The 17,565-nt window shown below is 42.0% G+C and overlaps 1 protein-coding gene across 1 annotated transcript in view; it reads left to right on the top strand.

The window, feature by feature from the left end:
- The window catches only part of Pkhd1 (PKHD1 ciliary IPT domain containing fibrocystin/polyductin), a 493,369-nt gene that overhangs the window by 48,886 nt on the left and 426,918 nt on the right, over nt 1-17,565 (top strand). Inside the window, exons 23-27 of the mRNA XM_008766937.4 lie at nt 799-926; nt 3,079-3,263; nt 4,290-4,412; nt 5,692-5,797; nt 6,397-6,672. Coding sequence (XP_008765159.2) covers nt 799-926; nt 3,079-3,263; nt 4,290-4,412; nt 5,692-5,797; nt 6,397-6,672 — 818 coding nt within the window. The remainder of the gene's footprint in view (nt 1-798; nt 927-3,078; nt 3,264-4,289; nt 4,413-5,691; nt 5,798-6,396; nt 6,673-17,565) is intronic.

Here is a 17,565-nt window from a genome sequence, read left to right as displayed (position 1 = left end):
CACATACACATGTATACTCACATGCACACGCATAGTTATTAACTAGGAAATGATAAGATCCAATCTGTGTTACCATGTACAGGTTCACACACAGAGTGTTCCTGATAACCTTCCATTCTGAGTTTTCCTCAAGTCCCTGGACCCCTCTGGAAGCCTGTGACCATGATGGAAAAGAGGACGGTCTGTCTGGGACCTACCTTACAAAGGACTCTAATCCCACTCATGATCTAAAAGCCTCCTCAGAAGTCTAATGTTCTAAAGCCATGTCCCCGGGCACTAGGCTTCAACATGTGACTTTTGTGTTTGAGGGGGACACAGCTAGTCAGCTTAGGGCACGGACTGGGCAGACTCCGTCTCAGGTCATGTTGCAGTAATTTGGATACATTTGCTTATCAAAAGCAGAGCTGCACTGGCTCTGTGTTTGCATATAGGAAGTTAGTGAGGTGGAATAGATCCTTCAGCAAGGGGTACTGGGGTGGAGGGGACGTTGACTCTGGGATGCAAATGAGGCTCCATTTTGAACCAGAGGTGGAGTGGCAGGTGGGTGGGTGGAGAACTTGCTTGTTGCTCTGAGATACCTGTGCTCATAGGATCAGTGTTGGTGGCATATTCTTAAAGTGACAGATATCTAGAGCACATGGTTCCTGCTGTGGTGGGAAAGGAACACCCAATGTCTGGGAGCTGGAACACGTAGCCTAGAATCACAGGTATGGAATAGTCTTTGCAAAGGCTGGATTTGGTCTCCATTCCACACCCTCAGGCTGTTGTGGCTAATGCTTAGCTTTTGGTGTGCCACAGCTATGTGCCCACCCAGGGGACAGGCGAAGGATCAGAACTGATTGAGGTGACAGCGAAAAGACTCCAGAGGACAAGCCCACCTTTGGGAGGACACTTCTCCCTCCACCTCTCTGATACAGTGATACCTGGTAAAGGGGTGATCGGGGTTCAATGTTTGTCACATACATACTGGACTACATAAGGTAAACGACAGTGGCCTGTGAGTTTGGCAGTTAGGATGCGGGATCTCAAATGGCTGTTTTAAAAGACCTGGGAAAAGACAAACTGTACAGTCCTGACCTTTTAATCTTGTGGAAGGGGAAAGTGATTGAGTTCGCTGTCTGAGGCCATTATAATAAACGACCACAACCTTGGAGACTTTAAAGCTACGGAAGTTTACTCTTAGTTCTCGAGTCGGAAGCCCCACTTGAAGGTCGGAGGACCTCACTCGTCCCTGCTGTAGTGATGTTGTGCTGGCCGCCCCTTACAACCGTGGGGATGCTGCCTCTGCTTGGATGAAGCTACTTTAGTCTTGGCCTGCTCTTATTTTCTCAGAACTTCCTCTGCCTTGGTCTTGAAGTACATAAAAGTTTTCATGACCCAATTCACAATAAACTCCTCCTCTCAAACCATATGTCTTCCACCATCTGAGATAATATTTATTCTTTGGCCTTCCAAATGATCAGGACATTGTCATAGTTTTGGGGTGTGGGTGTGGGTGTGGGTGTGGATGTGAGTGTGGGGGTGAGAGATGGGGTGGGATGGGGTGGAATTCAGCCAGCCACACTGGAGCTTCCCTGAAGGTCTTAAAACTAATTAATGACTGGATCTAGATGTATATTCGGGTATTTTAGGTTTAGATTCACTTTCTAGTATTTCCTAGGCCAAAGCCCATTGTACCCATGTCCTTCAGATTTAAATGCAGTGGCACTGCCTTATACTATTGAGAGTTTTAGTGGCTACCAAGATTAAAACGCAATAAATAAGGTGTGTTAAGATCTTCGATAATATATACTCTTCACAAGGCATAGGACATTAGAACCAATTCCAATATTTTTCAATAATGTTATCAATACATATTGATAGAAATATGGGTCTTCAGAGGGAGGCTAAGGGTCATTCAGGAAGGTTTATGTGTAGCTGGTACACGGCCCCATATCATCCTATTTCCCGAGAAGAGTTCTCCATGAGGAGGTACGCAGGGTGTCTTTATTATAATGGGACAGCGTAGGAGAAGCTGAAGGTACCTTGCTCTTTAGATTCTAATAAATGGGTCAGTGTCCATGGTGCTGTCTCTGTGGCATGAGCCACTAGGTTTTCCGCACTTCTTACAAATGAGAGAGTATCTGCACAGGTACTTTTCCGGTGCCATGTTAGCCTGCAGAGTTATGGAAGAAAGCCAGCCTTAGCCCAACATTCTGGAATGAGGACAGACCAAAATTATGTGCAAATGTAGAGGAACACTTTTTAATGGCGGGACTGCTGTCGGTCTTGTAGAAACAGAGTGGTATGTTATTAACCCTTCGGGGTAGTGTGGCATTCAAGAGGAAGGCTCTTGAGCAGTCGGAAAGCAGCCCGAATTTCAATTTAAACCTGCCTCACTGACTTGGCAAGCTTTCGAATGTCATCATTAGGGTTTATGTTCTCCAACCCTCAGGTAGGCATGAAGGTGCTCACAGGGCCCACCTCACAGGGCTGTTGCAACTAATGAAATGGAAACTTTTGGTAAAGTAAGGAGCATAGAGAGATTTGTTATTTCTCGGTGGGGATGCGGAATGCATGAAAGCAGGTGGTTGGGCTTAGAGGAACTTCTAATAGAGAAAGCAAAGCAAAGTGCCAGCATTCCTCAGCTGGGGTGGCTAAGTTTTATGGGTGTCAGCTGCTGTATGGCTCCCCTACTTTCTGTGAAAAGTGGCCAAGTTTTCTCCATTCACAGGACCAGCTAAATTTTTCCAAGGAAAAGCCAATGTTTAATTAGACTCTCAGCACTGCAAAGGTGTGTGTAACTTATGCTTCAAGTTGATAGTTGAGACTTTTTTTTTTTCTGACACAGCACGTTCACTGTTTGCCATGTGGTATAGCTCTGTTGGAAGAATCTCACTGTAAAAAAGTGGACATCTACTTCTGGGGACAGACATGATTTTAACTAGGATACAAGGTTTCTCTTGTGTGCTATTTTGACTCTGAAGGTCTCCTGCCCATTTAGCGCATATCCTGGTACTTATTTTTATCCTTGATGCTGACACTTGCGATGTGCATTCATTAGCATCGTGTTTTCTGCATCGAATGCTTGCCTCACAGATGTTCCAGTGCATGTGTCTGCCAGACAGCTTCATAAGCTACTGCAGGACAATGCTGATGAGTCCACATCTGGATATCTCAATGCCGATGACTTCATTGTGACAAAGGATCAAAATTCCTGCTATGAACATGTGTGGACTCTTTCCTGGACCACTCAGATTGGGGATTTGCCCAATTTCATCAGGGTAGGTATACCCAACCTTTGTTCATTTGTTTGTGGTATACAGGAGTGAAAACAGTCATTGGTTATTATTGTCATTTGTCGGAATATTCCAGGGATGAGAATCCCTATTCTTCTTTGGTGGTTTCAGCATAAATTTTACATATCAGAGCTCATGGCATTGAACCCAGTGTTGACTTTCATAACTCAGTGTGGGGAGAGAAGCTGTTGGTCAGTGTCCACCACACAGAGTTCCACATCTGTTACTGGATGGTTTAAGCAGATGTGATTGACTTGGGGCATCATGAGGCAGATGGCCTGGCAGAAGGGAGTTTAGAAAAGGGTTTGTTGTCCTTGGGTAATGACGAAGGCAGATGCTCTCGCATATTTAACATTAAAAACAATTTAATGATCATCTAGTACTTGCTTATTTTAAAAATGAAGCCCAAGATGAAATTTTACTCAAGCCGTATCGCACTAGGAGATAGAAGGCTTTTCAGTTAGAATCCTGGAGCTGGAAGAAGAACGAGAACCTTGGCTCTGATCTCAGAGCACGATTTTCTTATGCTTTATTTAATATATTAAATTGTAAACTAATAAGACAGAGAGGCCCACAGAGGCAACATATCTCGGTACTTAACAGATTGATTTTTTTGTGCCTTTTTTTAAAAAAAACAAGTATTGATTTTTTTAAAATTCAGTTTACATCCTGATAATAGCCCCCTCCCTCCTCTCTTCCCAGTCCCGCCTGTACAGATCCCTTCCCCCAAGGACCCCCTCCCCTCCTCAGAGAAGGGGAACCCCCCTTGGATATCACTTTACCCTTTTGACAACTCTTCTTTCAAATGAACATCTGTGGGTTTTACTGCAGTTTTCACTAACGACTTTTTGCTTAATAGTTTAGTTATTAAGTTTCTAGACTAAAATTCCTGATCAACGCAAGCTATGGGATTATTTCAAGTCTAATGTGGAATAAAAACTCATCATTTTTTTTCATCAAGATGAGATTTCTTTTCCATGGCAGAATTAATCAGAAATGTAACTACCTCAGGTCTCCGATCAAAATCTTACGGGGTTGAATCCCACCATAACTGCTCGTGTAGTATACGATGGCGGAGTTTTCCTTGGGCCCATTCTTGGAGACACACTGGCTACTGCCAACCAGCAGACTCAGGTAAGCATGGCAGCTAGCTGCAAATATATTTCAAGTTCTTCCCTTGCGCTGTCGGGGTAAGCCAATTGATTCAACTTCTGTGGCTGCCCCCCTCCTTTTTTAATTGGTTTGCTTCCACAGCATTTACAAAGTACTATGACAACATAATTTCTTTAAAAGCACCATAACTTTTATAAAAATGGGTGCTATTAACCTGATACAAAAAGTAGAGGACCTATATAGCTCATTATATATAATCAACTATTAAGCATCCGAACTGGGTGGGTAATTATAATTATTATTCTAAATTTATTAATTATCATCATAGTTATTATTATTATTATTATTATTAGTAGTAGTATTGTGTGCGTGTGATGTTGTGTGTGTTGGGTGGGGTGGGAGAACACAGGCATTAGTGTGCATGTGGAGTTCAGAGGAGAATTTTGGGGGTTGGTTCTTTCCTTTTGTCTTCACATGGGTTCCAGGGTATGAACTCAGGTCCTTAGGATTGGGTGACGAGAGCTATCTCGTTCTTGCTGTTTGTGGTTATCTTTTATCCAAGGGCTTTCGGTCTCCCGTGTCACTCAAGAATGCCTTTCCTTCTTACAGAACTGTTATAGAATGTCAGTGTGCCTTTGTAGCCCATTTAAAAAAATACAGACTCAGTTAAGTCATATCTTGTTATGGTCCCCCTTCCTAAACATTCTCTGAGTTGGCACTGGCTGCGCTGGAAAGGAGAGATGCAGAGTCTTTACTTAAGGACTCACCATGTTCTAGGACAAAACCAAGTTGAGCCAAATGTGGGAATACACATTGGTCTGCCCTGCAGATAGAAGGACAGTGTGTATCTTAAAAGTCTGTGTGAGTCAGAGAGGAAAAGTCAGTCCTCACGAAGTGTGAGTCCAGTGATTAAAAAGTCCCGTGCATTCTCAGTTTACAGACTCATTACCAGACGACAGAAAGGACACTTTCGAAAGACAATTTATCATACACCTATTCTGTACATGACCAGACATGATAGGACAAGGTCAGACTGGGAGTCAGAAAATGGACCGTATTTCAGAAAGGCATATTGTTCTGCATACTTACTTGCTCAGCTGGATCTCAGCATCTCCACTACTTTGAACCATTCATTTTTATGAAAGAGCTTTTCACCGAGAAAATAGAAGAAAGGGAAATGAGAGGATATGAATCATAGAGACATTTTAATTTGGGAAACCATCACAAGCACTTCACGACTGACCTTGCGGACACGTAGTACAAGACATTTGCTTTTCCTTCTCTTACCTCCGTCCCCCAGGTGACTGTACAAGTGAATGACATACCAGCCCATTGTTCAGGCTCCTGCTCCTTCCAATACCAGCGAGCGTCAACTCCCAGCGTGGACTGTGTGTGGTATTCCCTTGGTATGACTTAGATATGAAACTTAGACCCGCTGATCTTGCTAGAGGCCGTGTAGTGAGTACAGTCAGCGTCTGTACAGTCCAGATAGATGGAATGGGGGTTACATTTTAGTTCATGTAAGGGAAAGGATACTGTTTCTTTCTTTTTCTTTTATGTATGTTGGTCTGAGGGAGTCAGATTCCTTAGAACAGAAGTTATAGACAGTTGTGCACTGCCATGTGAGCTCTGGGAATTGAACCTGGGTCCTCTGGAGGAGCAGCCACTGCTCTTAACTGCTGAGCCATCTCTCCAGCCCTGATATTGTTTCTTCCTTGAAATGTGCATGTGGTTATTATTTTTCGTCAATTTGAAATTCCTTTACAGTATTGTTGACTGACTTACTTTTATTAAGTTATGGCATTTCCTTGCTAGTTTGAGGAAATTGAAGGTGGGGACTGTGTATCAGAATAATAAATGCAGTTGTCTGAGTCAGCAAGAGATTCTCAGTTTTTGGGAGAGGAAGCTGAAAGAGAGCAAGCATTTAATGGTGGAGTGAGGTCTCCTAAATGGAGTGTTAGCACTGACGTAGGACTTGACACTTTCTCTCCCCCTCCCCTTTTAGGTAGTGATGTCAACCTGCTGGTTCATTTTACTGGAAATGGTTTCCCTAGAGATGCCCAGTTCTTACAGGTCACGGTGATCAACACGAGTTGTGAAGTTATTTTCTCAAATGAAACCAACGTTGCCTGTGAGCTTGCCCTACTACCAGTTGGAGTGCACCGGGTTTTTATGCTGGTGAGACCTTCTGGCCTTGCTCTTAATGCCAGTGGAGAAGGCCTCTTCCTACGTGTGGAACCCAGGCTGGATGCTGTGGAGCCTTCTACAGGCGCAGAGATTGGTAATGTGGGTGGGGCTACACTGTGTACCTGCCCTCTGAAGCTAGAGTTCTGGTTGATAGGCAGAAATCTAGGCCTATAGCATGATGAATTCCATATGTATTGTGGTTTACATCTTTTTGTTTCCTAAGCATTTCTTTTACAAAAGAACACTTTTAAGCCCTGACATGGACATTTATGGTGCATTAGGATTAGAGTTTGGCTAGTGATGTCTCGTAAAATCGGAACACGGAGTCACTACCTTCGTTTAGAATGGCCCAATGATGCATCGCTCAATGTAGCATCGCTCAATGTAGTATCAACAGAGGGCAACAAACCTTTAAAAGTAACAGCTTGTGGCAAGTGTAGAGTACAGACCACACCCTCCCACTCGGAACATTGTTTCCATCCTCCCCACAGTCCTCTCCAGTATTCTTAGGTACACTGCCAGCACGCAAAGCCAACAGCTATTTGCACAGCGCAAATCCACAGGTCAGTCGAGTCTTATCAGCGTCAGGCCTAGGGTTTGGATCTTAGGCTCCTGGGAGAGTAGAGATTGTTCCAAATCTTGTTATTTTCTGAAGAATTCTCTTAGTTTAGAAAAGCTGCAGCTTGACTGTAACAGCCTCAGGAATACTCAGGCTCGGGTTTGCTAACGCTGTTAACTGTAGAATCCAATGCACGTTCCTTTCCTTCATCATTTGGATTTTTTTTTTGTCATTGTTGGTTCTGGTGGCCAGAAGCCTGTAGCTCAGAATACATGTTTCTGTTAATTAATTATTTAATTAACTTTACGTCTTGATTGCAGCCCCCTTCCCAGTCCCCTCCCACAGCTTCTCCCTCTCCCTTTCACTTCTGAGATGGGTGAAGTTCCCCCTGGGCACCAACCCACCTTGGCCCTAGGTACATCCTTTCTCACTGAAGCCAGACAAGGCATTCCAGTTAGGGGAACAGGATCCACAGGTAGGCAACAGAGTTGGGGTAAGCCCCCACTCCAGTTATTGAGAGACCTACATGAAGACAAAGCTGCATATCTGCTACATATGTATGGGGAGCCTAGGTCTAGCCCTTGTGTGCTCTTTGGTTGGTGGTTCAGTCTCTGGGAGTCCTCAGGGGTCCAGGTTAGTTGACTCTGTTGATCTTCCTGTGGAGTTCCTATCCCTTCCAGGACCCTCAATCCTTCCCTCCCAACTCTTTCATAAGACTCCCTGAGATCCATCCAGTGTTTTGCTGTTGGCCTCCATATCTGTTTTAGTCAGTTGCTGGGTGGAGCCTCTCAAAGGACAGTTATGCTAGACTCCTTTCTGCCTGCATACAGAACAGTATCATCAGTAGTGTCAGGGATTGGTGCTTGCCCTTGGGATGGGTCTCAAGTTGGGTCTATTATTGGTTGGCCATTTCCTCAGTCTCTGATCTACCTTTGTCCTTGCATTTCTTGCAGACAGGACAGATTTTGGGTAGAGAGTTTTGTGGGTAAGTTGGCTGCCTTATTCCTCCACTGGCAGGGGTGGGGGTGTCCTGCCTGGCTACAGGAGGTGGCCTCTTCAGGCTTCATATCATCTACTGCTCTGAGTCACCCTCAGAGACTCCCTGGAGCCTCCTCGACCCCAGTCAGAATAGAATGTAAAGTGGTGTGTTCTATTGAGAGTTGGTGTTTAAAGGCCAAGTTGGATTCAATTCTGCTTTGCGTTGGGAGAGAGAATCAGCAGGCCCACCCCTTTGCGTCTCCACACAGAATAACAACCCCTTTCAGTGATGTCAGGAAGGAACAAGAAGAGGTGCTTTGCTCAGAGTGAAAGACCATATTCTTCACTATCCGGTGAGTTATTGGCTTGAGTGAAGGGCTTATTGCAGTCCTCTGAGTAGATTTATTAGAGGCTTGATCTTACGGAGTTCCTCACCCAGCTCAGATCACACTGCTAGGTGATAGACATCTTTCAGGCAAACAGGTGACTCAATCAGTTGCTTGCCCTACATACAGTGATTAGCACAGGTAGGGAGCTCACTGCCCCAGTTTGGCATTGACAGTGCTCTCGGGGGTGCAAGACTTATGGTTTTAAAACCGAAGAACTCTCAGTGCAAAGCATCATTCCCTGGAGAATTATGAACAGCCCTGTCAGGAAATGGATCAGCAAGAGACGGGGAGGAGACTGAAGGAGACACATGCATCGCCCTCTCACACTGTTGTCAAAGGAGTGACTCTCTGAGAAGGGATGATTTCGGATGCATACAAAGTGACTTTTATTAAGATTCAGGTGGTGGGATCTGGGAGAGACTCTCGGCATTGATTTCCTTGTTATTACACTGGGACTTTCCCAGTGAACCCATTTGCTGCCCTGCTATCTCCACAGTGGCAGCGTTCATTGACGCTTGTACATGGTGCCATATTGGGTGCTGGTGACCTTTAGTGTTTTAAGTGTGACCCTGGGCGAGTGGTATCTATATCACCTGGGAGCGCGTTAGAAGTGCAGAGTCTTCTAGACCTCCCCAAGTCAATCTGTGTTTTATCACAATCCTCAAAACGTCTCTATGAATAGTCTAGCATGTGAAACCCTGCTTTAGGGGTTTAAAGAGAAGCAGGAGAGGCTTGTCAAAAAGAAACTTAAATAACAACGGAGTACAGAATGATCAAGTATAAAAATGTGGTCTGTAATACTCAAAGTCATCACTTGTTTTTGTCCTGGAGCATCGTCAAAAGAGGTTTTGAGGACAGCCTTGGCTCTTCTTACAGATGGTTCGTCCACTTTAGTGCTAAGATAGAGCTACCTTCTCCTCAGGCAGGGACTCTGAGGAAGCACACAATTTCAAATGCAAATGGTAAAGTCTCACCACCTCTATAATTTCCCACACCTACCCTTGGCAAAATCATCAGCACAAGAATTTATTTAGCTTTCCTCATGCACCGGAAACTCTTAATGCTGTGGTATGGTAAGTCAAAGTAGTTATGCTCTTGGATAGGTGGGGGTAAGGGTGTTGAACAAGGATAGTTAGGGGAGTGTATGAAGAGGGAAGGAGGCCATTGCTGGGATAGAATGCTCATCAGGATTCACTGGAGGCACGACATTAATGACCCTGGAGAATAGAGGCCAAAAGGAAGTGAAGGAGCAAGCCTGAGACCTTGTAGAAGAGAACGCGATACAGAAGAATATCGTGGTGTCTTGGTTCAGAAGCAGCTTAGCTTGTCCAGAAATATCCAGGACATTTCTGTAGCTGGAGGGAATCTCAGTGTACTTTTGATTTGCATGTAACTCGTAGTCAAAAATGTTAAACTTAATTTTCATGTGCTTTTGACTATTTCTATCATTGTCTGTTCGTGCAACCACTTAATGTTTGAATTATTTCTTTTCTGTGATCATTTAAAAAATTCTTTATGTATTCCTCTGCTGTCATTTCTTATTCTGTTTTGTAGCCTGTCTTTTTATTGCTTTCCCTTCTGCTATGGAACCCTTTCATTCAATGGGATCCTGTCTCTATTCTCATTCTAGTTTTTTGAGCTTTTGGAATCCTAGGTAGAGAGCCATCACTATGCTTATACATATTTTTATCATTTCTTTTCTTTCTGAGATTATAATGAAATAACATCTCTTCTCTGTCCCTTTCCTCCTTCCCAACCCTCCCATATACGCCTCCTGCTCTCTTTCAGATTCATACTCTCTTTTTAAATTAATTGTTAAATGCTTATATTTGAAGTATTTTCCCTGTTTTCCTTTAGTAGTTTCACAACACTAAGGCCTTACATTAGTGTTTTTGTTTATCATGAATTGTTTTTTGTCAGGTGAAACATAGGGATAGATATCATTAATGCTGGTGATAGAGTGGGTGGATGGGTGGGTGATGATAAGTGTATAGGATATACAGTATATAAGGATGGGAGGGGCCCGAAGAGGAATGGAGTTTCATTCTTCTATATGTGAATATAGAATTTCCCTAACACACTTGTTAAAGAAGATTTTTCCTGATGCGTTATTATTTGTATCTTTATCTGGAATCATATGACTGTAGCTCTGTGGGTTTATTGTTGGAGTCTTTGTTCTGTTTTACTGGTCCACCTGTCTGGTCTTCTCTCAAGACCATGTTGTCATTTCTATGGTAACTTCGATCTTGTACTTGGATACGTAGTGTCCATTTTACATACGTGAGAAATGTTAGTAGTATACTTAATTAGAAATGGAATTTCAGGGCCATGGTTTTCTTTATATACACTTGAAATCTTGATAAAGGACGCTAGAAAGATTACTCAGTGGTTAAAGTACTTGCTATTCAGAGTTTAAATCGCAATGGAAATACCAGGTGAGCCTGTGCTCTGTATATAAATCCAACCCAGAAGACAGACTGGATTCCTAGAGCAAGCTGACTAATATAACTGTCCACATCACTGAGCTCTGAGTTTGACGTGGAGGATTTGCCTCCGTTAATAAGGTGAAAGCTATGGAGGAAGACACATCACACCAACCTCTGAACACATGCCCGTGAACACACATGTATGTGTATACACACACATAAATGTGTACCCACACATGCAGAAACACTTATATAGAGACACGCACACCACATACAAACACACAATTGGAAAAATAAAACAAAATAGAACATTGATAACTAAGTATAAAAATATTCTTTTTAAAGTTTGTATAAAATTTTTCCATGTGGTGTGGCTATTTCATGTTTACATTTTTTTAAAGATTTATTTATTTATTAAATATGAGTACACTGTAGCTGTCTTCAGATACGCCAGAAGAGGTCAACAGATCTCTTTACAGATGGTTGTGAGCCACCATGTGGTTGCTGGGATTTGAACTCATGACCTCTGGAAGAGCAGTCAGTGCTCTTAACCGCTGAGCCACCTCTCCAGCCCTCATGCTTACATCTTGATAGTACATTTTTGAAACATTTTTGCTGTTTAATCTTACAGATGAAAAATAGAATTTCTGTATCTTAGAAGGATTTTTCAGTTTCCTTCCTTTTTTTTGTCTATTTTTTTAATCTTTTTTTTAATTAACTTGAGTATTTCTTATATACATTTCGAGTGTTATTCCCTTTCCCGGTTTCTGGGCAAAAATCCCCCTCCCCCCTCCCCTTCCTTATGGGTGTTCCCCTCCCCACCCTCCCCACATTGCCGCCCTCCCCCCAACAGTCTAGTTCACTGGGGGTTGTCTTAGCAGGACCCAGGGCTTCCCCTTCCACTGGTGCTCTTACTAGGATATTCATTGCTACCTATGAGGTCAGAGTCCAGGGTCAGTCCATGTATAGTCTTTAGGTAGTGGCTTAGTCCCTGGAAGCTCTGGTTGCTTGGCATTGTTGTACATATGGGATCTCGAGCCCCTTCAAGCTCTTCCAGTTCTTTCTCTGATTCCTTTAACGGGGGTCCTATTCTCAGTTCAGTGGTTTGCTGCTGGCATTCGCCTCTGTATTTGCTGTATTCTGGCTGTGTTTCTCAGGAGCGATCTACATCCAGCTCCTATCAGTCTGCACTTCTTTGCTTCATCCATCTTGTCTAATTGGGTGGCTGTATATGTATGGGCCACATGTGGGGCAGGCTCTGAATGGGTGTTACTTCAGTCTCTGTTTTAATCTTTGCCTCTCTCTTCCCTGCCAAGGGTATTCTTGTTCCCCTTTTAAAGAAGGCGTGAAACATTCACATTTTGATCATCCGTCTTGAGTTTCATTTGTTCTAGGCATCTAGGGTAATTCAAGCATTTGGGCTAATAGCCACTTATCGATGAGTGCATACCATGTATGTCTTTCTGTGATTGGGTTAGCTCACTCAGAATGATATTTTCCAGTTCCAACCATTTGCCTACAAATTTCATAAAGCCGTTGTTTTTGATAGCTGAGTAATATTCCATTGTGTAGATGTACCACATTTTCTGTATCCATTCCTCTGTTGAAGGGCATCTGGGTTCTTTCCAGCTTCTGGCTATTATAAATAAGGCTGCGATGAACATAGTGGAGCACGTGTCTTTTTTATATGTTAGGGCATCTTTTGGGTATATGCCCAAAAGAGGTATGGCTGGATCCTCAGGCAGTTCAATGTCCAATTTTCTGAGGAACCTCCAGACTGATTTCCAGAATGGTTGTACCAGTCTGCAATCCCACCAACAATGGAGGAGTGTTCCTCTTTCTCCGCATCCTCGCCAGCATTTGCTGTCACCTGAGTTTTTGATCTTAGCCATTCTCACTGGTGTGAGGTGAAATCTCAGGGTTGTTTTGATTTGCATTTCCCTTATGACTAAAGATGTTGAACATTTCTTTAGGTGTTTCTCAGCCATTCGGCATTCCTCAGCTGTGAATTCTTTGTTTAGCTCTGAACCCCATTTTTAATAGGGTTATTTGTCTCCCTGCGATCTAACTTCTTGAGTTCTTTGTATATTTTGGATATAAGGCCTCTATCTGTTGTAGGATTGGTAAAGATCTTTTCCCAATCTGTTGGTTGCCGTTTTGTCCTAACCACAGTGTCCTTTGCCTTACAGAAGCTTTGCAGTTTTATGAGATCCCATTTGTTGATTCTTGATCTTAGAGCATAAGCCATTGGTGTTTTGTTCAGGAAATTTTTTCCAGTGCCCACGTGTTCGAGATGCTTCCCCACTTTTTCTTCTATTAGTTTGAGTGTGTCTGGTTTGATGTGGAGGTCCTTGATCCACTTGGACTTAAGCTTTGTACAGGGTGATAAGCATGGATCGATCTGCATTCTTCTACATATTGACCTCCAGTTGAACCAGCACCATTTGCTGAAAATGCTATCTTTTTTCCATTGGATGGTTTTGGCTCCTTTGTCAAAAATCAAGTGACCATAGGTGTGTGGGTTCATTTCTGGGTCTTCAATTCTATTCCATTGGTCTATCTGTCTGTCTCTGTACCAATACCATGCAGTTTTTATCACTATTGCTCTGTAATACTGCTTGAGTTCAGGGATAGTGATTCCCCCTGAAGTCCTTTTATTGTTGAGGATAGTTTTAGCTATCCTGGGTCTTTTGTTATTCCAGATGAATTTGCAAATTGTTCTAACTCTTTGAAGAATTGGATTGGTATTTTGATGGGGATTGCATTGAATCTGTAGATCGCTTTTGGTAAAATGGCCATTTTTACTATATTGATCCTGCCAATCCATGAGCATGGGAGATCTTTCCATCTTCTGTGGTCTTCTTCAATTTCTTTCTTCAGAGTCTTGAAGTTCTTATTGTACAGATCTTGTACTTGCTTGGTTAAAGTCACACCAAGGTACTTTATATTGTTTGGGTCTATTATGAAGGGTGTCGTTTCCTTAATTTCTTTCTCGGCTTGTTTCTCTTTTGTGTAGAGGAAGGCTACTGATTTATTTGAGTTAATTTTATACCCAGCCACTTTGCTGAAGTTGTTTATCAGCTTTAGTAGTTCTCTGGTGGAACTTTTGGGATCACTTAAATATACTATCATGTCATCTGCAAATAGTGATATTTTGACTTCTTCTTTTCCAATCTGTATCCCCTTGACCTCCTTTTGTTGTCTGATTGCTCTGGCTAGAACTTCAAGAACTATATTGAATAAGTAGGGAGAGAGTGGGCAGCCTTGTCTAGTCCCTGATTTTAGTGGGATTGCTTCAAGTTTCTCTCCATTTAGTTTAATGTTAGCAACTGGTTTGCTGTATATGGCTTTTACTATGTTTAGGTATGGGCCTTGAATTCCTATTCTTTCCAGGACTTTTATCATGAAGGGGTGTTGAATTTTGTCAAATGCTTTCTCAGCATCTAATGAAATGATCATGTGGTTTTGTTCTTTCAGTTTGTTTATATAGTGGATCACGTTAATGGTTTTCCGTATATTAAACCATCCCTGCATGCCTGGGATGAAGCCTACTTGATCATGGTGGATGATTGTTCTGATGTGCTCTTGGATTCGGTTTGCCAGAATTTTATTGAGTATTTTTGCGTCGATATTCATAAGGGAAATTGGTCTGAAGTTCTCTTTCTTTGTTGGGTCTTTGTGTGGTTTAGGTTTAAGAGTAATTGTGGCTTCATAGAAGGAATTCGGTAGTGCTCCATCTGTTTCAATTTTGTGGAATAGTTTGGATAATATTGGTATGAGGTCTTCTATGAAGGTCTGATAGAATTCTGCACTAAACCCGTCTGGACCTGGGCTCTTTTTGGTTGGGAGACCTTTAATGCCTGCTTCTATTTCCTTAGGAGTTATGGGATTGTTTAACTGGTTTATCTGTTCCTGATTTAACTTCGGTACCTGGTATCTGTCTAGAAAATTGTCCATTTCCTGCAGATTTTCAATTTTTGTTGAATATAGGCTTTTATAGTAAGATCTGATGATTTTTTGAATTTCCTCTGAATCTGTAGTTATGTCTCCCTTTTCATTTCTGATTTTGTTAATTTGGACACACTCTCTGTGTCCTCTCGTTAGTCTGGCTAAGGGTTTATCTATATTGTTGATTTTCTCAAAGAACCAACTTTTGGTTCTGTTGATTCTTTCTATGGTCCTTTTTGTTTCTACTTGGTTAATTTCGGCTCTGAGTTTGATTATTTCCTGCCTTCTACTCTTCCTGGTTGTATTTGCTTCTTTTTGTTCTAGAGCTTTTAGGTGTGCTGTCAAGCTGCTGACATATGCTCTTTCCTGTTTCTTTCTGCAGGCACTCAGCGCTATGAATTTTCCTCTTACCATAGCTTTCATTGTGTCCCATAAGTTTGGGTATGTTGTACCTTCATTTTCATTAAATTCTAAAAAGTCTTTAATTTCTTTCTTTATTTCTTCCTTGACCAGGTTATCATTGAGTAGAGCATTGTTCAATTTCCACATATATGTGGGCATTCTTCCCTTATTGTTATTGAAGACCAGTTTTAGGCCGTGGTGGTCCGATAGCACGCATGGGATTATTTCTATCTTTCTGTACCTGTTGAGGCCCGTTTTTTGACCAATTATATGGTCAATTTTGGAGAAAGTACCATGAGGAGCTGAGAAGAAGGTATATCCTTTTGCTTTAGGATAGAATGTTCTATAAATATCTGTTAAGTCCATTTGGGTCATGACTTCTCTTAGTCTGTCTATGTCTCTGTTTAATTTCTGTTTCCATGATCTGTCCATTGATGAGAGTGGGGTGTTGAAATCTCCTACTATTATTGTATGAGGTGAAATGTGTGTTTTGAGCTTTAGTAAGGTTTCTTTTACGTATGTAGGTGCCCTTGTATTTGGGGCATAGATATTTAGGATTGAGAGTTCATCTTGGTGGATTTTTCCTTTGATGAATATGAAGTGTCCTTCCTTATCTTTTTTGATGACTTTTAGTTGAAAATTTATTTTATCTGATATTAGAATGGCAACTCCAGCTTGCTTCTTCTGACCATTTACTTGGAAAGTTGTTTTCCAGCCTTTCACTCTGAGGCAGTGTCTGTCTTTGTCTCTGAGGTGTGTTTCCTGTAGGCAGCAGAATGCAGGGTCCTCGTTGCGTATCCAGTTTGTTAATCTACGTCTCTTTATTGGGGAGTTGAGGCCATTGATGTTGAGAGATATTAAGGAATAGTGATTATTGCTTCCTGTCGTATTCATATTTGGATGTGAGGTTATGTTTGTGTGCTTTTCTTCTCTTTGTTTTGTTGCCAAGACGATTAGTTTCTTGCTTCTTCTAGGGTGTAGCTTGCCTCCTTATGTTGGGCTTTACCATTTATTATCCTTTGTAGTGCTGGATTTGTAGAAAGATATTGTGTAAATTTGTTTTTGTCATGGAATATCTTGGTTTCTCCATCTATGTTAATTGAGAGTTTTGCAGGATACAGTAACCTGGGCTGGCATTTGTGTTCTCTTAGGGTCTGTATGACATCTGTCCAGGATCTTCTGGCCTTCATAGTTTCTGGCGAGAAGTCTGGTGTGATTCTGATAGGTCTGCCTTTATATGTTACTTGACCTTTTTCCCTTACTGCTTTTAATATTCTTTCTTTATTTTGTGCATTTGGTGTTTTGACAATTATGTGACGGGAGGTGTTTCTTTTCTGGTCCAATCTATTTGGAGTTCTGTAGGCTTCTTGTATGCCTATGGGTATCTCTTTTTTTAGGTTAGGGAAGTTTTCTTCTATGATTTTGTTGAAGATATTTACTGGTCCTTTGAGCTGGGAGTCTTCCCTCTCTTCTATACCTATTATCCTTAGGTTTGATCTTCTCATTGAGTCCTGGATTTCCTGTATGTTTGGACCAGTAGCTTTTTCCGCTTTACATTATCTTTGACAGTTGAGTCAATGATTTCTATGGAATCTTCTGCTCCTGAGATTCTCTCTTCCATCTCCTGTATTCTGTTGGTGAAGCTTGTATCTACAGCTCCTTGTCTCTTCTTTTGGTTTTCTATATCCAGGGTTGTTTCCATGTGTTCTTTCTTGATTGCTTCTATTTCCATTTTTAATTCCTTCAACTGTTTGATTGTGTTTTCCTGGAATTCTTTCAGGGATTTTTATGACTCCTCTCTATGGGCTTCTACTTGTTTATTTATGATTTCCTGGAATTCTTTCAGGGATTTTTGTGACTCCTCTCTATGGGCTTCTACTTGTTTAATTATGTTTTCCTGGAATTCTTTCAGGCATTTTTGTGATTCCTCTCTGTAGGCTTCTACTTGTTCTCTAAGGGAGTTCTTCACGTCTTTCTTGAAGTCCTCCAGCATCATGATCAAATATGATTTTGAAACTAGATCTTGCTTTTCTGGTGTGTTTGGATATTCCATGTTTGTTTTGGTGGGAGAATTGGTCTCTGATGGTGCCATGTAGTCTTGGTTTCTGTTGCTTGGGTTCCTGTGCTTGCCTCTCGCCATCAGATTATCTCTAGTGTTACTTTGTTCTGCTATTTCTGACAGTGGCTAGACTGCCCTATAAGCCTGTGTGTCAGGAGTGCTGTAGACCTGTTTTCCTGTTTTCTTTCAGTCTGTTATGGCGACAGAGTGTTCTGCTTTCGGGCGT

The sequence above is a fragment of the Rattus norvegicus genome, chromosome 9, assembly GCF_036323735.1.
Source record: "Rattus norvegicus strain BN/NHsdMcwi chromosome 9, GRCr8, whole genome shotgun sequence".
Taxonomy (NCBI): domain Eukaryota; kingdom Metazoa; phylum Chordata; class Mammalia; order Rodentia; family Muridae; genus Rattus; species Rattus norvegicus.
The sequence above is the reverse complement of the archived record's forward strand: the minus strand, read 5'-3'. Positions and strand labels throughout refer to the sequence as shown.